The 22,403-nt window shown below is 38.7% G+C and overlaps 1 protein-coding gene across 1 annotated transcript in view; it reads left to right on the plus strand.

Annotated features, from left to right (window-relative positions):
- Positions 1-22,403, plus strand: part of Zc3h6 (zinc finger CCCH-type containing 6) — a 105,537-nt gene that overhangs the window by 38,429 nt on the left and 44,705 nt on the right. The window contains exons 2-5 of the mRNA XM_045147271.1: positions 2,865-3,036; positions 4,239-4,361; positions 8,106-8,376; positions 12,128-12,261. Coding sequence (XP_045003206.1) covers positions 2,865-3,036; positions 4,239-4,361; positions 8,106-8,376; positions 12,128-12,261 — 700 coding nt within the window. The remainder of the gene's footprint in view (positions 1-2,864; positions 3,037-4,238; positions 4,362-8,105; positions 8,377-12,127; positions 12,262-22,403) is intronic.

The following is a 22,403-nucleotide window of genomic DNA, read 5'->3' on the forward strand; positions in this document are numbered from 1 at the left end:
TTGGAGGCCCTGTGTCACACCCATTCTCTCTCTCCCTCTTTCTCTGTCAAATAAATAAAAATAAATAAATAAATAAAAAGTGCTTCCAGGCCAAACTGGGTGTGGTGGTGCACGCCTTTAATCCCAGTACTCAGGAGGCAGAGGTAGGAGGATCACCATGAGTTTGAGGCCACCCTGAGACTGCATAGTGAATTCCAGGTCAGCCTGAGGTAGAGTGAGACCCTACCTCACTTGAAAAACCAAAAAAAAAAAAAATAAATAAAATAAAATAAAATAAAATAAAATAAATTCCTGAAGAGCTGAGTGTAGTGGTGCACGCCTTTTGTTTTGTTTTGTTTTTCAAGGTAGGGTCTCAACTCTAGCCCCAGGCTGACCTGGCATTCACTGTGTAATTTCAGGGCAGCCTTGAACTCATGGCGATCCTCCTACCTCTGCCTTCCAAGTGCTGAGATTGGGATTAAAGGCATGTACCACCATGCCCAACGGGTGCATGCTTTTAATACAAGTGCTCGGGAGGCAGAGGTAAAAAAAAAAAAAAAAACAAAAAACCCTCCCTAAGTATTTTTTTTAATTTTTTTTTAAATTTATTTGAGAGTGACAGACACAGAGAAAAAGACAGAGGGAGAGAGAGAGAATGGGCGCGCCAGGGCTTCCAGCCTCTGCAAACGAACTCCAGACGCGTGCGCCCCCTTGTGCATCTGGCTAACGTGGGACCTGGGGAACCGAGCCTCGAACCGGGGTCCTTAGGCTTCACAGGCAAGCGCTTAACCGCTAAGCCATCTCTCCAGCCCATTTTCTTTCTTTTTTTTTGAAAAATATTTATTCATTGATAGCTTTTGCCTTTGGGATAACACTGTATTCACTGTTTCATTCATTGATTCATTAATTTTGGGGAGAGTCAGTGATCTGACCCTAAATTAGAGATTAGAAAGCTTTGGTTTCTAAGAATGATTCTTAAATTTTAAGTAGGCCAGTATGGTGACCCGTGCATTTAATCTCAACATTTGGGAGACTGAGGTAGGAGGATTGCTGTTGAGTTTGAGGCCAGCCTGAGACAACATAGTAAAATCCAGGTCAGCTTGGGCTAGAGCAAGATCATACCTGGAAAAAACAAAATACTTTTTTTTTTAGTTCAAAAGTTTATTTTAACCTGATGAGAGGGAGGAAGAGGGCAAGGGGGGGAAGGGAGAGAGGGAGAGAGAGAGAAAAAGAGAGAGAGAGAAGCAGAGTGTTTTTCTTTTTTTAGAGTAAGAAAACTTTTTAAACTATTTTTTTGTTGCTCTTTTTTATTAGTTATGTACATAGTGTGTATACAGTCATGTTGGTACCATTGTTATCCTACTCCCTGTCCTCCCCACTCTGCAGGGACCTTCCTCTTTGGGGAATATGGGTTGTGTATTGTGGGATTTGCCATCAGTTATGGGTAAGAGGCAGTGTCTCTGTGCATAATGATTCAACATGTGGCTCTAACAATCTTTCTGCCCCCTCTTGGGCAGATTTCCCTGAGCCACGTTGGGTTCATTTTAGGTCTACTTCAGTGATGAGGTCTTGGGAGCTTCTCTGTCTCTGGATATCTGGTTTGGTAGGAGCTGATTGTTCTCTGTGTCCATCTCCTTCACCCTTGTGCTGGTACCAGGTTCACCAAGAAAGCAGCATTCTTGCTCATTTCCCCAGTTACTCTTGGTTTCAGCTGGGGCCCTGTTGAGGTGTGATGGGCTGATTCTCTCCTCAGGATGTGTGTCCATCTGAAAAAGAGAAGCAAATTCTCTAACAGAGAGTAAAGTCAGCACCAGATAAATAGGATAACCATTATTATTTTAGAGACAATTTAATAGGTGTTGGCCCTCCATATAGCCCATGATTGGTGGAAGCTTGATGACAGAGAGCAGGCTCATTTTTTGGACATGGTTCTGACTTGTTTCTCAGCTCCAATTATGGGTTCCATTCCATTGAATGGATCAGTTAGCCAAATCAAGAGCAGTTGGTTTCCCAACATGGCTGTGTGCCACTATTGCAGTTATGTGAGCATCATGTCAGGTTGATTGCTGCTGAGTAGCTTAGACCGTGAGTTTCTTGGACAGATGTTGGTCATTTTCCCCTAGTTGTTCATGTTGCACCTTCTGACACCATATGTGCTGTCTAGGGACTGACTGTCTTCTAGATTCCAGCCAGGTCACTCCATGTTCCATACCAACAGCATATAGTTTCTTCAGCAGTAGGGTCTTACCACTAACCTTTGGTGATTCATCAAGTACTCTGACAGAAATCTGTCTTCTTTTGGGAAGCCTTGTAGTTCTCTCTGATCAATAGCTCATTGTGGATGTTAACCACATGCTGGTACTGGGAGTTGCAGGCCAGTGCCAAGGAAACAAAAAGGAAGAAAAAGATAGGTAATATAAAAGAGATAGACAGAAGAGAGAGAAGATGGGGGGGGGGAGAGAGAGAGAGACAGAAGATTAAGGTCAGTCTTCATCATACCCTCTCCAGGGCTGTGTGATTCAGGTGTTCCCTCTAAGGACCTGATGAAGTTCAACCATTTAGTCTGTCTTTTAGGATGTAGAATTTTATGGTGCCATTGCCATTTGGGTCCAGTTTTGTGTCCTGCACCCCCACCCTTAACCTCCCCTTCTGCCCCCTGCAAATAAATAAAATTTTATAGGAAGAATTTGCAAGAGAAACCATAAATGGTCTGCAAATCTAAAATATTTACCCTGACCCTTTACATAAAAAGTTTTTCAGTCTCTATTTATATTTATATGATGATAATTTAAATTATTGGCACATACTTTTTGTTTTCAGAATACATTATAAAATTTAGTTTAGAATTGATAATTAAAATTTGAAAGTTTCTTTGTTTTATACAGAGAAGATGGTGAATTAGAAGATGGTGAAATAGACGATACAGGATTTGAAGAAACACAAGATAAGGAAGCAAAAGAGAATGAAAAGCAGAAAAATGAGAAAGCCTATAGAAAATCAAGAAAAAAACACAAGAAGGAAAGAGAAAAGAAGAAATCAAAAAAAAGAAAACATAAGGTTTGAATCATCTTGCTATTCTTTTCTTTTTTGTTTTTTGATTTTTAAAAAAATATTTATTTTCAAGGGGAGAGAGAGAGAGTTAGTTCTGTGGACACCCCAGGGCCTCTTACCATTGCAAACAAACTCCAGATGTATGTTCTACTTTGTGCATCTGGCTTTACATGAGAACTAGAGAATTGAACTTGGGCCTACTGGCTTTGCAAGCAAGAATGTTTAACCTCTGAGTCATCTCACCAGCCCTTTAATTTATGGGGACAGGATCTCATGTAGAAAAGGATAATCATGAACTTCTGATCTTCTTGCCTCTACTTCTTAAATGCTGGAATTACAGACATGAGCAACTATGGCTGGCCCATTTGTATTTGGCAAACTTCTGTGAAATATGAAGTACTAAGAATTAGAAAGTATAAGTTATTACCTATTGTCTAGTAAAATGTTTGATTTAGATATTTTTGTTTAAGTAACTCACATATTTTAAAAAAAATATTTATTAGTGAGGAGAGAAAGATTACAATTATAATATTTATGGTTAGACAAGGTGAGGATGTAAGAAGCTTCAGGGAAGTTTTAGTCTCTATGCATACGGATCAACAACCTGGGTGCTCCCCACTTATTTATTTACTTATTTGTCCATTCATATCATATGTATTAGCCCATGCTTACTGTGGAAGAACCTCAAAACTATTTTAAGTAAAATTATATTAATTCATCATTCCCTTCTCATGTTCTAGAACCTCTTTTGTAACAAGAAGCCAATTCTTTAAGTGTAGCTTAATCCTTAAGTGTAGTTTACATACCTGTAATCTAAGTTCTAGAGAAGCAGAGGCTGGAGGACAATGAATTTGAGCTCAGCCTGGGCTGAAACCCTGTCTAAACAAAAAATCTTACATTTAAATTATCCCTGTTTGTTTTTTAGAGGCCAAATGACTTCTATTTTAAGTCCTTTGGCCAAAGCTATGAGAAACATGTTGTGTAAAGTCTCTGAGCAGAAAGGAAGAAATGCTTTTATCAAAAAAAAAAAAAAAAACCCAGACAAGTTGGAAGGATAGTGGTCTTTGAATCAAGAATTTTTTAGTATTATGAGTCTAATAGAATAATATAGCCTACTGGTAGGCACTTATACCTGAAACAAACTTATCTAATTACAAATTAAATTTCTTTCTTGCAAATGTGACACATTTTTCTTTTCCTCCCTTTAGCATAACTCCCCATCTAGTGATGGTAGTTCAGACTACAGTCTTGATTCAGATGTTGAACATACAGAAAGTTTCCATAGAAAAAGATCTGGTTTCTACAGGGATTATGACATTCCATTTTCTCAGGTATTGCCTTTTTATTGCAATAAAACATATTTAATATAAGACCTGCCATTTAAACTATTTTAGTATCTAATTTAGTGACATAAAGTATATTAACAATGTTTAACTATCACCACAATCCATCTCCAGAACTGCTTACTTATTGTAACCAGAACTTCTATACTTATTAAGTAGTACCACCTCATTTCTTCTTTTTCCATATGTAGTAGACAGCTTCGGGTTCACTGAGATGAACTTCCAGACCAGGCACAGTTATGGAGGTAGGGATATTTATTGAAGCTTACAGATCCAGGGGAAGTTCCATAAATGGCAAAAGAAGCTGGCCTGCCTTCACAGGTCCAAGCAGAGAGAGAGAGAAGCACAAGCCAAAAACCAAAAAACCCACACAGCACAGCACACTTCAGGAACTCCAGCTAGGTACACTTTGTATATCTTTAGATTGAAATCTGTAACCCACCACCACACCTAAAGATCCACCCAGTGACATTGCCTCCAGCCAGGTAGCCAGCAGATGCAAACGACAAACAATAAAGAACTGACTATATTGGGGGCCATCTATTCAAACCACCACACCATATTTCTGGTAATTATTTTATATTTGATTCTCACTTTGTATCTGTGAATTTGCCTATTTCAGGAATCTTATATAATTAAACTTGTATAGTATTTATCCTTTTGTGTCTGGCTTATTTAATTTAGCACATCTCAAGAGTTCATCCATGTTGTAGTAAGTATTAGATTTTTTATTCTTTTTAAAGCTGAGTTATACATATCACACCCCATTATTTTAAAAAATATTTTATTTATTTGAGAGAGAGATAGAAATAGGGAGGGAGGGAGAGAGAGAGAGAGAATGGGCACACCAGGGCCTCTAGCCACTGCAAAAGAACTCCAGATGCATGTACCCCCTTGCACATCTGGCTTACATGGGTCTTGGGGAGTCAAACTTGTGTCCTTTGGCTTTGCAGGCAAGCTCCTTAACCAGCATGCCATCTCTCCAGCCCCCATGCCCCTTATTTTGTTTCTCCTTTCATCTGTTGGGTTGCTTTGATCTTTGGTTTATTCTGAATAATGCTTTTTTTTAAAAAATTTAATTTATTAGTTTTCTTTTCAGTAAATACAGGCAGTTTGGTACCATTATTTAGGCTCATCTGTGATCTACCCCTTCCCATTAGACCCTCCTTGTTAATGAAAATGGGTCGTGCATGTGGAGTTAGCCCCCAGTTATTGGTATGATAAATGTCTCTGCAAATCATGACCCAACATGTGACTCTGACATTCTTTCCGCCCTGTCTTCCGCAAAATTTCCCTGAGCCATGTTGGGTTCATTTTTGGTCTGCTTCAGTGCTGAGGTGTTGGGGGCCTCTGAGGCTTTAGCTCTCTGATTTGGTAGGAGTTGATTTTTCTCTGAGTTGGTCTCCTTCCCCTTTGTCCTGGTATCCGGTTAACAGGAAAACATCACCCTTGCTTATTTCGCCAGTTGTCCTTAGTTTCAGTTGGGCCCCTTTTGAGGTATGTTGGGGCAGCTCTCTTCTTAGGATCTGCATCTATCTGGAAAAGAGAAGCAGATTCTCCCACGGAGAGTAAGTTAGCACCCGGAAAATTGAGATAACACTTACTTTTTTGATAGACAGTATGATAGGTGTAGGCCCTCTTATACCCCGTGATTGATGGTAGCTTGATATTATAGAGTGGGCTTGTGTTTGGGTATGGTTCTGACTTGTTTCCCAGCTCCAGCTATGGGTCTAGTACCACTGAGTGGATCAGTTAGCCAAATCAAGAGCAATTGGTTCCTCACCATGGCTGTGTACCACTATTGCACTTGTGTGGGCATCACATCCGGTTATTTGTTGCTAATTGGGTTAAACAATGTGTTGCTTGGACAGATCTTGGTCATTTCTCCCAGTCACCTATGTAGCACCTTCTGGCACTAGACACGCTGACTGTCTGGGGACTGACTCTCTCCTGGCTTCCAGCCATGTCATTCCATTTTATGCGTCAGCTGCGTATGGAGTCTTCAGCAATAGGGTCTTACCACTGGCCTTTGGTGGGTCATCAAGTACTCTGACAGAAGTCTGTCATTAATGCTTGCTGCTTATGAACATGGGTGAAAAACTTGTCTCCAAACCCCTTCTTTTAGTTCCTTGAGGTTTATACCATGAGTGCAATTACTGGTAATTCTGTTTAACTTTCTGAAGAGCCACCAGGTTGTTTTTGTTGTTGTTGTTGTTTGTTTGTTTTTAGAAACTTTACCATTTCATATACCATCAGGAGTACTTGTATCTTTTCCACATCCTTGCCAACACTTTTTTATTTTCTACTTTGGGGGATGTAAAGATAGAAAATGGGTGTTAACGTGAAATTAACTTAATTTTCAGTTAAATGCTTTCCACAAATACCAAAAAAATGTGTTTGTTATAGTAACATAGTTGTCAAATAATATTACCAATTTCAAATCTTTGAAAGCAAATAATACATCTTGTGTTAAATTTTCTAGGGCTGCATTTATAGCTCAGGCTATTGGCTTATATAGCAGAAATTTGTTTGCTCATAGTCAGAAGTCCAAGAGCAAGTTGCCAGCAGGGTTGATTTCCTCCACTAGCTATAAGGGAAGGGTCTGTTCTGGTTTCTAGATGGATACCTCTCACTGCTTTGTCCTTACAGGTCCCACTCCTGTGCGTAAGGAAGCCTTAGTATCTCTTTGGAGGTCTAAATTTTCTCTTTTGATGATACCAGTCAAATTGTATTAGAGCTCCCTTAATCACTTTTTAAAAGGCCTTGTGGCCAAATGCAATCACATTTTCAACTACTAGGAGGTAGGGCTTCCACCCAGAAATTTTAGAGGGCTACAGCTCAACCTATAACACACCACAGCACTTTATTCATTATCATTTGGAAATGAGGTAGTGTTGAGTTTTGAAAATATGTGACATTGGCTTTTTTTTTTTTTTTTTTGAGGTAGGGTTTCAGTCTAGCTCAGGCTGACCTGGAATTCACTATATGGTCTCAGGGTGTCCTCAAATTTAGGGCAATCCTCCTACCTCTGCCTCCCGAGTTGTGGGATTAAAGGCATGTGCCACCCTCCCTGGCTGAAAATAAAAGATTTTTACAAAGTTGGTAATGTAGCTCAGTGGTAAGCCATGTGCCTAACATACACAGGGCTCTGGTTTCCATACCCAGCACTAGGAAAAAAAAAAAGAAAACATCTTTAAAACAACATGTATCTTACTTCATTCTTAAATATGTTGTCCTGGATGAGCAAAGTTTTCATCATAAATGTTAATATTTTATTTTAAAAGTGTAACGATGTTGCTCTTGTCTGTAAGAGCTTTGTTTTTCTAATTTTATATTGCCAATCTCTTGTGGGTTTAGAAACCAAATCACTCTGTTTGAATTGTTTTTATAATCTAAATAGCTCTCTTTTGTCTTCTTTATAATTGATGCTGACCATTAATGGAAATGTCTACTTTTAAAATTTGTGGTTAATAATTTTATCTAACTAGACAAATATTAGAATTATATCACATTTAAAGTGCAGCAAGCGGATAACAAATCAGTTTCCCCTAAATAAACCTCACAAATTATGATTTCTCTGGAAACAAGCAAATACATTAAAAAGTCACAATTATTGACTATCTTTTCTCCTTTGTTCTTCCAACTTCCTGGGAGAGAAAGCTGCCCCGTGTTACTAACAACTTCTATAACTAGTTAGACAATCCTAATAAAAATTTGTCTATTTTCACTTAGCATGGACATATATCAGGGAGCCATGGGTCACTGAAGAAGAGTCCACATAACAAAAAGTTTAAAAATAAGGAATATGATGAGTACAGCACCTACAGTGATGACAACTTTGGTCACTACAGTGATGACAACTTTGGCTACATCCAGGAAGCAGAGGAAGATTTTTCCAGTCTGAAACACTACAGACAAGCTAAAGAATCCTCAAATAGTACTTCAGGGTCATCATATTCTAAAGATGCAGGGAAAAAACAGAGAACAAAAGGAAGTCAGCAAGGTAAGTTAGAAATTAGTCTTTTGGAATGTAAGAACCAAATTAAACTGGATATAGATCATGGGATATTGTCTAGATGAATGGAAGTTGTCAAAAGCTAAAAAACAAAGTAAAATAGGTATAGGATAAATACTTAGGAATTTCTTAACACTCTCAAGATCAGCTAATTATTGTAGTGCCTATATCTAAATTATGTTTTTGACTGTACAGACTTAAGGATAAAAATATGCAATTATTTCAATCTTTTTAATATCTTTTAAAAATTATATTAATCTAGTTGCTAAGTACACACACACACACACACACACACACACACACACACACATACATATGAGAAAGAGAAAAAGAAAGACAGATAGATAGATTTAAAAAAAAGCCAGGCATGGTGGCACACACCTTTAATCCCAGTACTTGGGAGGCTGAGGTAGGAGGATCACTGTGAGTTCAGGACAGCCTGCATAGTGAATTGTGAATTCCAGGTCAGCCTGAGCTAGAGTGAGACCCTACCTCAGAAAGAAAGAAAGAAAAGAAGGAAGGAAGGCGAGAGAGAGAAAGAAGAAAAAAGAGAGTAAAGAGGAAGCACCAAACACAGAGAGAATGGATGCTCCAGGGCCTTTTGGTGATGCAAACTAACTCCAGGTGCATGTGCCACTTTGCGTATCTGGCTTTACATGGGTACTGGGGAACTGTGCCATGTCCCCAGTCCCTTTTTCATATCTTGATATTTATAGAAAGGTAATTATTATATTTTAAATCAACATAGAAGTGTAATAAAACTTTCTTATATTTTCTCCTCTGTTACTTAATGTTCATTTATAGATATCTCTGTGACTGCACATATTGCCTTATACTTTAGAACAGTACAGACAGATTATTGGGAAGCTATTCTTTCCTTAAGCTTTAAAACAACACTTATCTTTGCTGTGCAAATGTACATTGGTTTTATGGACATTTTTAAGAATAAAAATAAGAACAAAATTGTTATGATAACAGGAGAAGAAAGTCACATAGACTTAACCTTTATGATTAACTAGTCAGTATGTCTGCTTCAAGAAAACAGAAGCAAGAGGGGGCTGAGGTGAAGTAATGAGCTGCCACCCCTTATGTAACTATTTTGTAATTGCCTTTGAATAAAGGAGTCCATTAAGATCAAAGATTAAATATTAATAATTGAAATCTCTTACACAGAGATAATAATTATTAATATTTGGGACATACATTCTTTTGGATTTTTTCCTAACAGTTATTTTCAACAAAACCTGTATATGAGGCTGGACATATGGCTCAGTAGTTAAGGCTCTTGCCTGCAAACCCTAATGACCTGGGTTCAATTCCCCAGTACCTACATAAAGCCGGATGCACAGTGTGGCACACGCATCTATAGTTTGTTTGCAGCCCCTAGTGGAGACCCTAGCACACCCATTCTCTTTATCTCTCCCCCCTCTCCCTCTCTCTCTCTCTCTCTCTCTCTCTCTCTCTCTCTCTCTCTCTCTGCTTATAAATAAATAAATAAAACACTTTTTTTCAGAAAAAGGTACATATGTGTTGTAACTTGTTGTTCTTCAACTATAATTATCTCAGTTATTTTTAACATAAAGCTTTTAATACCTACATTATATTGAATTAGTAGGTATACCAAATTAGGAGATATGCCACAATTTGTTGTAACAACTTGTCACATTGGTTTGGTAACACAGTAAGTATTTGAGATTTAAGTTGCACCCAGTTTTTTTCAGTTCTGTTACTGATCCTGCAGTAACCATATTTGTACATATGTATCTTGGCAGTTATTTTTTATATTTTATTTATTTATTTATTTATTTGAGAGAGAGAGAAAGGTAGAGAGAGAGAATGGGGGCGTCAAGACCTCTAGCTGCTTCAAACAAACTCCATATCCATGTGCCACCTTGTGCATCTGCCTTACATGGGTCCTGGGGAATCGAACCTGGGTCCTTTGGCTTTGCACGCAAGTACCTTAACCGCTAAGCCATCTCTCAAGTCCTTGGCAGTTGTTTTAAAAAAAATAAGTTATGAGCTCATTTCTTTAGCCCCAGCACTTGGAAAGCTAAGGCAGGAAGATTGCCAGGAGTTCCAGGCCACCTAGGCTATTGAGTGAGACTGATTCAAGAACACAAACAAAAAAATTATGAAAAGTAGATTTGTAAAAAAAAAAATTGTTGAAGCTTGTTAATTCATCTTTCGAATGGATATTCAAGAAGATGATATAACAATATTTGTAACTAAGCTACTCCAATGTGTAAAATGCAGAATTGTCTAAATCCCTACCAACAGTAAGGCAAAAATTGGTATGTTCTTTAAAATTTTTTAATTTTTGATAAAGTGAAACTTTTCACATTTGTTTTCTTTTAGGTTATTAGAAAACTTACTAGTTAAGTATGACTTTGGTAAAATGAGAAATTACTGTGTATTTTACTGTGTAGTTTACTATCATTAACTGTTGTTTGCTTTGAGATGGGGTCTGGAATTCATGGTTGTCTTACCTTTGCTTCCTAAGTGTTGGCATACAATTTTTACTGGGTATTATTTTATTATTTTATTTTTGCAGTACTTAGGATTGAATCCAGGACCTCAAGCATGCTAGCAAGCACTGTACAATTTTTCCATGGCACGTTGTTTTAGACACTTTTTTTGAGACAAAAATCTATGTAGCCCCCACTGGCTTTGAACTCAACTCATAATCCTCCTGCCTCAGTCTCCTAGTTCTAGGATCAAATACCCCAGTTCTGGGAAGATACTTTTAAATGTAAAATTTTTCAGAAGCAAATGTCCAGTATGATTTTTTTAACTTGGAGATATGTATGTATAGATCTGTATAAATTATTAATAGAAATCTGGTTTGCTACAAATTAATTACTAATATTTATGATTATCTTCCTTAAATATGAATATAGTACATATTTTTTTAAAAACAGAGAAGCTTGTTCATTATCATGCCCTAAGAAAAAATTTAAAAGATTTATAAAAAGAAAACCACACACAAAAAAACTAGAATTGCCTTCCCTAGCTATCAACTTTTTTCCTTTTGCGGTCAACCCATGAGTTTATTGGTTTTATTTGTACAGCATGGAGCATGTACAAGGGGTTAAGTACAGGAGCATGGGTGACCCCAAAACATTTTTATTGTCCCAAAGTTCCACCCCATTATGGATGGCATCCTTATGGAAACTACATCATTGAGTTCCTTCTAACTGTGTATATTTCTGTTCCTTGCTTCCTATGCAGTTAACATGTGTTATCCTCAGAATAGGAAGAAGGGCCCAGGAGCTACAATGTAAAGATTCAGTTAACTCTTTTCACAGAATTTCACCACATAAAAATACACTGGTCCAGGGGTTGGAAAAATTGCTCAGTGGTTAAAGGCGCTTGCTTACAAAGCCTGGATTCAAGTTACCAGTACCCACATAAAGCCAGATCCACAAACTAGCATATGCATTTGGTGTTTGTTTGCAATGGTTGGAGGCCCTGTTGTGCCCATTCTCATTCTCTAGAATAAATGAATGATGTAAAAAATATCCTGTTCTGGAGGCTAATCGGAGAGAAGGGATTCACTGGAGGGGAAGTATAAGGGAGTAGGGACAAAGGAGGGTGGTGGGAGGAGATTATGATAATGTTATATTGTGTATACGTATGGAGGCTAGCAACAAAAAGTTTTAAAAAATCTGTTCCTTGTAAACTAGTAAATTAATAAGTTATGCTGTTTTTCTATATATAAGATACATTTTAACTTTTTTAGGTACTGAATATCGGGTTAAAAGCTTTAATATTGGTCATGGGCGTGGTATGCCGAAAAAAATCAAACGAAAAGACCGTGGAGGAAGAGTCAGTAAAGGGCCTAATGTCTTTTCAGGAATGGATGACTTTCAAGAGGTACTGAGAATTTTTATGTACAGAGGAAAAGAGCTTTTCCATTTTTAAATTCATGTTATTGTAAAGAAAGTATTGTGATTTTAATACCACTTTTTAGCTCAAGTCAAATGGACATAAATTTCCTCCAAAAGAATTGTTTTATTTAGTCATGGTATTATTGTAGAGGTGAAATTTTAAATGACCTAGAAATAAAATCAGTATACGTGAAGCAACCTCCAATTGGTGAGCAGACATATCCCCTACTAGTCTTTCACCACACTCCAGAAATCAACTTCCCCAGCCCAATGTGCATCAGTGCCAAGAAGGGAGGGAATGGCAAATTAACTTCTTTATTAGAGTTGGGAGCATTGAAAGAAGGGGGAATATAAATGATTAGAAAGAGGAACTTATGCACTTTCATTATTCAGTAAACACATGTTGAATCTGAATATGCACTCTGGATTAGAGAGATTCAGTTCCTATATCTACCACTATTTTTATGAGTTTGGACTAAACAGAGACAAGGGTAGGCCATTTAAAGCCACAACATTATTTTTTTAAGTTATAAGAATTTATTTTTTAGCTTTTTATTGACAGCTTCCATAAGTATAGATAATAAACCATGATAAATTTCCACCCCAGTCCCATTCTCCCCCTCTCAATCCACCCTCCATCAAACCTCTTCTTTCCAATTAGTTTCTCTTCTATTTTGATGTCATCATTTTTCCTCCTATTATGAAGGTCTTATATAAGTAGTACCAGGCACTGTAAGTCCATTTTGTGTCTGGAAGACAGCATTGTAAACACTCCTACCCTTTGGCTCTTACATTCTTCCTGCCACCTTTTCTACAATGGACCCTGAGCCTTGGAAGGTATGATAGAGATGTCTCAATGCTGAACACTTCATTGTCAATTCTCAGCACTAAGGTGATTTTTTGAGTCATCCCAGTGGTCACTCACCATCTGAAGAAAATGCTTCTTTAACCAAAAGTGAGAGTAATATTACTGTATGGGCATGAATATTTTCAAAACTAGTGCTTTAAAAGGTAGTTTGGTGAGTGTGGTGGTTTGATTCAGGTGTCCCCCATAAACTTAGGTGTTCTGAATGCTAGGTTCCCAGCTGATGGAGATTTGGGAATTAATGCCTCCTGGAGGGAGTGTAATGTTGGGGGCGGGCTTATGGGCTTTATAGCCAGTTTCCCCATGCCAGTGTTTGGCACACCCTCCTGTTGCTGTGGTCCATCTTATGTTGGCCAGGGGGTGATGTCCACCCTCTTCTCATGCCATCGATTTCCCCTGCCATCGTGAAGCTTCCCCTCGAGCCTGTAAGCCAAAATAAAACTCTTTTTCCCAGAAGCTGCTCTTGGTTAGGTGATTTCTACCAGCAATGCGAACCGGACTGCAACAGTAAAGTGGTACCAGGAGTGGGGTTGCTGCTAGACACCTGACTGTGTGGCTTTGGCCTTTTGGAGCTGATTTTCAAGAGGAATGTGGAAGGAGTTGAAACCTTTGCCTAAGAGATGTCTTGCAGTGCTATAAGTACAGCTTGATGGACTATTCTAGTCAGAGCTGAAAGACCTGAAGGCAGTAAGAACTATGGACTGTGAGGTTTGGCTTATGAGGGTGAGAAAGAGCTTTGCTTGGACTGGGCTAGCAGTTTGTGTGAGAAGCTTGCTCTTATGCCCGTGTCCTGAGAAGTTGTGCAGGGTTGCTTTGTGTAGAAATGAACTGGTGTGTACAGAGGGATATGGCACAGAAAGAAAAATCTTTGGGTGAACTGTTGCCCGTTCAGCTGCATCTGAGAGATTACAACCTTTGAGACTGGGCTAGCTGACCTGTGCTGGGGCAAGAGAAAGAATGTCAACTCTTTTGAAGGGGTCTGAGTGCTCAAGGAGTGTCCTGTTCTTCAAAGTCTGCTTTATTCCCCCCTGGATTAACAAATTGGCACCCTACCTGGTATCGTGGAGTATAAGAAGTGCTGGAAAGAGGGTCATTGAGTTTGCAACACGGTCTTGTGTTTTGGAAATGGCCATGGGCAGTGTGAAACGGGTTTGCTGGTTGCCTGCATAGAGACCCCATGGGGCCATGAGGATGAACCGTGGCTTGCAGTGGAGACCCAGTGGAGATGCTGGGACCATGAGATGGCTGCCGAGGAGCTGCTGGCCCCGATGAAGTTTCCCAGGACTGTGAGTAGCCTAGATGGAGGGGAGGAATTGGAATGCCAGAGATTTGTTGCTGGTTAGAATTATCAGACTTGAAGATTTGTCACTGGCTAGAGTTGCTGGACTTGAAGCTACAGAGTTTGATGTTTGCCCTGGTTGTTTTAAATCTTGTATTGGTTGAATGTTTCTTTGCTATGCCCAATGCCATCTTTTGCAGTGTGAATATTTATTCTGTGCCATTATGGGTTTTTTGAGGTTATATTTTGGTATTATGACTCAGTTAAAAGATCTTGAACTATGGGGATGTATGAACATCATTGGGATTGATAAAAACTATGGGGACTTTTAAAGTCAGACTGAATGCATTGTATTTTACATGTATGGATATCAGTTTATGGGGGCCAGGGGCAGAATGTGGTGGTTTGATTCAGGTGTCCCCCATAAACTTAGGTGTTCTGAATGCTATGTTCCCAGCTGATGGAGATTTGGGAATTAATGCCTCCTGGAGGGAGTGTATTGTTGAGGGTGGGCTTATGGGCTTTATAGCCAGTTTCCCCATGCCAGTGTTTGGCACACCCTCCTGTTGCTGTGGTCCATCTTATGTTGGCCAGGGGGTGATGTCCACCCTCTGCTCATGCCATCTATTTCCCCTGCCATCGTGAAGCTTCCCCTCGAGCCTATAAGCCAAAATAAAACTCTTTTTCCCAGAAGCTGCTCTTGGTTAGGTGATTTCTACCAGCAATGCGAACCGGACTACAACAGTGAGCATAACATATGAATTTAGCCAGACAGCAGTAGGTGTTACTCCCCTAGGGCCTCAGCCATAGGCTTTTGACTTAAGTTTTCTGTACCAGGCATATATTCCTTCATGGGAAGGGGGCTTATTAATATGTATTTCTTAGAAATAGTTCAGTTCTGGGGCCTGGAGAGATGGCTTAGCAGTTAAGGCAGTTACCCGCAAAGCCAAAGGTTCCCAGTTCGACTTTGCAGGACCCACATAAGCACAGGACCCACCCAGATGCACAAGGGGGTGCATGCATCTGGTGTTTGTTTGCAGTGGCTAGAGGCCCAGGCATGCCCATTCTCTCTCAATTTCTACATCTCTAATAAATAAATAAATAAATAATATATATTTTTTAAAAAAGAAATAGTTCAGTACTGTTTAAAGAAGTGTTCACAACTTGATCTAAAGATAGTCCAGGCCTAGATAAGTTTGTGAAATCTAGTACATGCTACTTTGCTGCCCCCTGCCCATACTTTTTTTTTTTCTTTTGGGGATTTTCAGATGGCATCAATGTCTTAAAGGTTCTGTGCAGGTTAGGCATAAGGAAGCTTCATATTCTTTGTTCATTCTATCATTTTCAAATTGTACTTGGTCATCCCCCCACTGCAGCAAATCTATTCAGTTAACATTTACTGAACCACTCCTGTCCCATGGATAACAGCTTTAGTATGATTAAATTTTCACTATCATTCATTTCTTTTTTAAAAAAATATTTTTATTAGGCCAGGTCCTAATTAGTTCTAGCACTGGGGAGTAGGAAAATCTCTCCGAGTTCAAGGCCTGCCTGAGACTACAGTGTGTTCTAGGTAGCCTGGGCTAGAGCGAGACCCTACCTCCCCCCCAGAATTATTAATTTTCAAGAGAAGAGAAAGAGAGAGGGAGGGAGAGAAAGAATGAGATTGGGTGCACCAGAGCCTCTTGTCACTGCAGATGAACTCCAGATGCATGTGCCACTTTGTGTATCTGGTTATACGTGAGTGCTAGGGACTCAAACCCAGGTCTTCAGGCTTTACAAGCAACCACTGAGCCATCTCTCCAGCCCATCACTATTTTTCATTTCTATCTGATAATTTCCTAGACATCAGTAGGCTTCTAAAATTGCTGCTTTTTATAATCCAAATTAATATAAATACTTTTTAAAAACTATAAATACTTTTTAATATAAAGACTTTATAAGTAGGTCTAATCTATACCTGATACTTACATACTATGCCTAAAATGTGTGTTTTTGAGTAGGTTAATATCTATTTCTGTACTGCAAGCTGCAAATGAAGGTATAGTATTAAATCAACTGAAAGGATACCTTCAAGCACTACCATTTTAGATGTTTGTTGATATATATTACAACTAAAAGATTCTTTATCATATAATAGAAAAGTCAAGGTTAAATACTTTATCAACAATGTAGCTAGTTGGTAGTCATAAGAGATATTTCTTCTGATTCCAAAAATTACCAGGAGCAAAGAAGCAGCTCATGTTTGGGAGTTTTCTGGCCTGTCCAGTGCACATGGATCAAGCAGCTTCACTAGAGTGGCCAGCATAGATATAGTTCCATTCTACCCTTTTAGGCACTATGTGATTCTTTGAAGACTACATATGTCACAGGTACTGTCTGATTCACTCAAATTTTCCTTCTCTGTTTCTTTTTTTTTTTTTTTTTTCTTGAGGTAGGGTCTCAGTCTCACCCAGGCTGACCTGAAATTCACTTAGAAGTCTCAGGCTGACCTTGAACTCAGAAGGATCCTTCTACCTCTACCTCCCAAGTGCTAGAATTAAAGGCATGTGCCACCATGCCTAGCTTCACTCTAATTCTTGTTGAAAACTCAAGGGTTGTCATAGGCCAAGTAAATTTTTGCCAGGTTTTAAAGAATTAATCATTCTATTGGCCATAATGCTCAACTTCTTAAAAAAAACTTTTTTAAAATTTATTTTTATTTATTAGAGAGAGAGGGAGAATGGGCACACCAGGGTCTCAAGCCACTGCCAATAAAGTCCAGATGCATGCACCAACCATATGCATCTGGATTATGTAGGACTTAAAGAATTGAACCTGGGTCCTTAGGCATCACAGGCAAGCATCTTAACCACTAAGCCATTTCGTCCGCCCAAGCTCAACTTTTTTAGTGTTGTTAGTAGCCATTAAAATTTCTGTAAATGTATTTTATTTTCCTGGTTCTTCCATTTCATCTACTTTGTATATACTTGAATGTTTTACAGTTTTGTACCTTGGCAATATGTCTTCTGGAGCAAGTAGGTTTTTAAATAAGCTAATAGATAGCTTGGTTTTTCTTCCCTGTATCCCTCACTTCTGTCCTTACTTACACTGAGTTTTATCAGAAGTAATGTGATATATTACAAAGAAGATGTCATGGAGCTGAACAGTTCCAGAATTCTGTCCTGATTCTGCTAATTTGCCACATCACTAACAAGATAAGACATTGACTTCTATAATAAATAGCTTTTATATTTGTCTGAGGAGGTAGATTGGCTACATTACTTCTGTTACAGTTACCTTCTTGTTGTTAGCACAAAGCACTTGACCAGAAGTAGCTGATGGGAGGAAAGTTGTTAATTTTGGTTCATAGTCTCAAAGGGTTGCTCCATGATAACAAGGTGTTGCAGTTAGGTTCGGATTGCTGGTAGAAATCACCTAACCAAGAGCAGCTTGTGGTAAAAAAAAAAAAAAAGAGGTTTATTTTGGTTTACAGGCTTGAGGGGGAAGCCCCACGATGTCAGGGAAAACAACATGAGCAGAGGGACATCACCTCCTGGCCAACATAAGGTGGACAATAGCAACTGGAGAGTGTGCCAAACAAACTGGCTATAACATCCATAAGCCCGCCTCCAACAATACACTCCCTCCAGGAGGTGTTAAATACCAAATCTCCATCAGCTGGGAACCTAGCATTCAGAACACTTAAGTTTATGGGGGACACCTGAATCAAACCATCACACAAGGGAAAGGCATGGATGAGCAGAGGCTGGACATCACCTCCACCACAGCAGATGGAAAAGAGCAGCAAGAGAGTGAGCCAAACACTGGCAAGGGGATGCTTTAACAACCCGTAGCTTATACCCTAGAACATTCCTCTTCCAACAAGGCTCCAATTCCCAAATTGCCACTAGCTGGGGAACTAATGTTCAAAATATATGAGCTTATTGGGACACCTAATTCAAACCACCACAATGTCCATGGTTCTAGCTCTATTTGTTAGTTTCTTTTTTAAGAAAGTAATTTATTTAAGCCGGGCATGGTGGCAGCACTCGGGAGGCAGAGGTAGGAGAATCACCATGAGTTCAAGGCCATCCTGAGACCACATAGTGAATTCCAGGTCAGCCTGGGCTAGAGTGAGACCCTATCTCCAAAAAAAAAAAAAAAAAAAAAATAGCTATTTGAGAGATAAAGAGGAAAAATAGGTGCACCAGGGCTTAGCCATTGTAAATGAACTCCAGATGCATGTTCCACCTTGTGCATCTGGCTTTACATTGGTATTGGGGAATTGAACCTGGGTCCTTTGGTTTTGCTGGCAAGCATCTTAACTGCTAAGCCATCTCTCCAGCCCTTTTAAAGTTTCTTTAGATTTTCTAAAGTACCTCAATTACAATATTAACATCAAGATCCCGTAGTTACGAATACTACAGATTTTCTGTTTGTTTAAACTGAACTAAACTGCAAAGCAAAATGCCTCTTCCCCAATACTTCATTAAAATAATAACACATTATTAGTAAATTTGGTAGGGTGAGTTATTAATGAAACACCTCTGTATATGTGATTACACATGTGGCCAAGTTTTGCCTTTTAAATTTCATTTCTCAAGTTGACTCATTAGCAATTTATGGCTGCTTATTTTATTATAGCCACAAGTCTTTGTACAGAGGGCATATGCAAGGTGGTAATTTATATTCATTCATTTTAAATGAGTCTATATATAGGCATAAAACATTTGCAAGTCAAATTTATGCACATTAAAGACATCCTAAATAATTTTGTCAGAGTGTAAGTAATTTCATTGTAATGTCCTAGTACAAGTTGAGTATTATTATATCTTTAAAAAGACCTATGATTACTTGATATTCTTACACTTTTTGTGTTTGTACTTATTGTAAAGTATAGTTTTGGTTATAAGTCCAGAGAATTGCATTTTATTTATTTACTTATTTATTTGAGAGAGAGAACAAGAGAACAAGAGAATGGGCATGTCAAGGCCTCTAGCCACTGCAAATGAATTCCATATGCATGTGCCACCTTATGCATCTGGCTTATGTGGGTAATTGTGAATTGAACCTGGATCCTTCAGCTTCACAGGCAAGTGCCTTCACCAGTAAGCCATTAATACAGCCGCTGAGGATTGCATTTTAATATGCTATCTGATGCTGAAAGCATTAGCCCTAAGGCAGTTTCCTGTTTTCAGTAGATTGTGCTTTGTTTGCTCTATCTGCTTGAAAATTAAGAGACCAATCCAATCAGAAGAGTAAGTACTTATTGCATTCATAAATATGAACAAGGCATAGTACAACTAGATGCTTGAAAAACAATACTGTTTTATAAAGTTTATAACTAAAATTCATTACGTTTAGCATGGCTCAGCATCATCTTGTCTCTGTTCTATCTATATTTATAGCAAAAGTTGAGTAGGGGAGTGAGAGCTAAGGAAAACCAGTAGGGCCAGCTGTAAAATTTCTTGTTCTTCACTAAATGTATTTAATGTATTTTTTTTTAATGTTTTGTTTTTTCAAGGCAGGGTCTCACTTTAGTCCAGGCTGACCTGACTTGGTATTCACATGGAGTCTCAGGGTGGCCTTGAACTGAAGGCGATCCACCTACCTCTGCCTCCCCAGTGCTGGGATTAAAGGCGTGCGCCACCATGCCCAGCTAATGTACTTTTTTCTCAAGAAACTACAAAATAACTGCACACAATACAAATTATAATCTTTAGATCTCAAGACAAACACTAAAATTTAAAGGCATGTTATTTTAGTCAGCATTTTGCCATTTGTTGGGATAAGAGTCTTGTTGACCATTGACTTCCCTGGAAGTACTGAAGATCTTTTCCTCTGTTTTGACCCTCCTCTTGTAGACTATACATTGGTTGAAGTCTAACATCTGGGTCTCCTTGACATCTCTGATCAAGAGGACAGGTGACTTACCAGAGCTGTGGACTCTTGAGAATGTCCTATCATCTCCTGGTTTCTGTTTGATCTGGGGGTAGGGACCAAAATATTGACTAGCCTGAACTGAATATTCTCATGGGTTTTTGCATGTATGTGTGGTAATTGAACTCCCATAAGGACAGTTGCACCAGTCTTGAAGAAAAGTGTGGATACAAGGCATATCTAAATCATCTTTTGCCTTTAGCAAAACAGATATAGTTAAAGGATGGTATAAAAGCTTATTTTGTCTAACATCTTACGTTACCTGGCGACATGTTAAGCCATATAAAAAAAAAATAGAAATGCTGGGTGTGGTGGCGCATGCCTTTAATCCCAGCACTTGGGAGGCAGAGGTAGGAGGATTGCAGTGAGTTTGAGGCCAGCCTGAGACTACATAGTGAATTTCAGGTCAGCCTGGGCTAGAGTGAGACCCTACCTCGAAAAAAAACAAACAAAAAATAGAAATCATATATATCTTATATTTAAATGCCTAGCATTTGTAAGTATAGGTGAAACATGCTAACAGGGCTGGAAATGATTTTTATAATCAAATTTAAATTAATAAGTTCGATAAATATTTAGTAAACACCCCAAACTATTCTTGTTAAAAAGCAACTAAAACAGGATAAAGTCTTGCCATCTGTGTTTTAAGAATTTTTCATTGATTAGTCTTAGGTAAGAGCAACTTTCTTTTCTCTGTCTAGAGCTACCCTGTGAGTTGTAAAGCATGTCCCTATGAAAAGTCCCATTCTTTATCATCTTGGGAATATTGGGGACACAGTCCCTGTACAGCTCCTTTTCAATCTAGGGCTGAGGAAAGGGAGAGTAGCTTTGTGTGGCACTTTTATTTAGTCAGTAAAAAATGCCTGGGGACCTTGGAATCGTACTCCAGCTGGAGGACAGGACACATGGTCCCATAGCAGCCTGAGTGCTAAGTTGCTGTTGTATTTCCTGCATAAATTTAGGTTGTCTGTTAGAACAAAGAAAGTCTGTACATAAGGCACTTCTGACCACTTACCTTTCATTTTATAAAACAAATCAAATTGTAAAATCATATCAAAATTTATACTTCCCTTTAGAGGCCATTTTTCCTTCCTTCAGTTTATATTCAAGCCAGGATCAAATGCAGACAAATTTCAGTCATTTCTTTTTTAAGGTTTTCAGGTCAAAGAGATTCCAATGGTAAGGATACAGCCTAAAGACAAAAGACAGTATATTGGAATACCTTCCATAGCTCTTCCTTCCTTCTTCAGAGCATCCTCTGGAGACTCCTCTTTTTCTTTGTGTACAGCCACAGAGAAAGCCAGTGCCTATGGACGAGTCAGTCTTAACATTGTGGTCATGGTGCTTTGTATGATCTTTCCTCTCCTTAGCGATGAGGAGGAGATTGGAGACTATGGACTAGGTGATCTCTTATCATTATGGCTCCATGTACCTCTTTACACCCTGTGACCCAGATAACATCTTCCCGAATTTGCCTGCTTAATCTCAGCCTGCCTGTACAGGACCCATTATTTCCATTTACAGAGTAATCCGTAATTGATCCCTTTCAGAGTTGCTCAACCCTCCATATTGCAAGTTTATTGTATGTTCCTTTGGACTTATGCTTATGGCATATCACACTTAGTCTCCAGAAATGTCCCAACCATCAGGGCAGTACTGGCAAAAAAAAAAAAACCTCTGGAGTAAATATTGAACCTTATATGTCAGGGAAGTTAAATAGTTTCTTTGTTTTTTTATTTTTTGGGTTTTTTTTTTTGTTCTTTTTTTAAATTTAATTTATTAGTTTTCTTCTTTTCAGCAAATACAGGCAGTTTGGTACCATTGTTTAGGTTCATCCATGATCTACCCCCTCCCAGTGGACCCTCCTTGTTGATGTAAATGGGTCGTGCATTGTGGAGTTAGTCCACAGTTATTGGTACAATAAATGTCTCTGCAAATCATGACCCAACATGTGACTCTGACATTCTTTCTGCCCCCTCTTCCGCAAAATTTCTCTGAGCCATGTTGGGTTCATTTTTGGTCTGCTTCAGTGCTGAGGTGTTAGGGGCCTATGAGGCTCTGG

The sequence above is a fragment of the Jaculus jaculus genome, chromosome 4, assembly GCF_020740685.1.
Source record: "Jaculus jaculus isolate mJacJac1 chromosome 4, mJacJac1.mat.Y.cur, whole genome shotgun sequence".
Lineage (NCBI taxonomy): Eukaryota > Metazoa > Chordata > Mammalia > Rodentia > Dipodidae > Jaculus > Jaculus jaculus.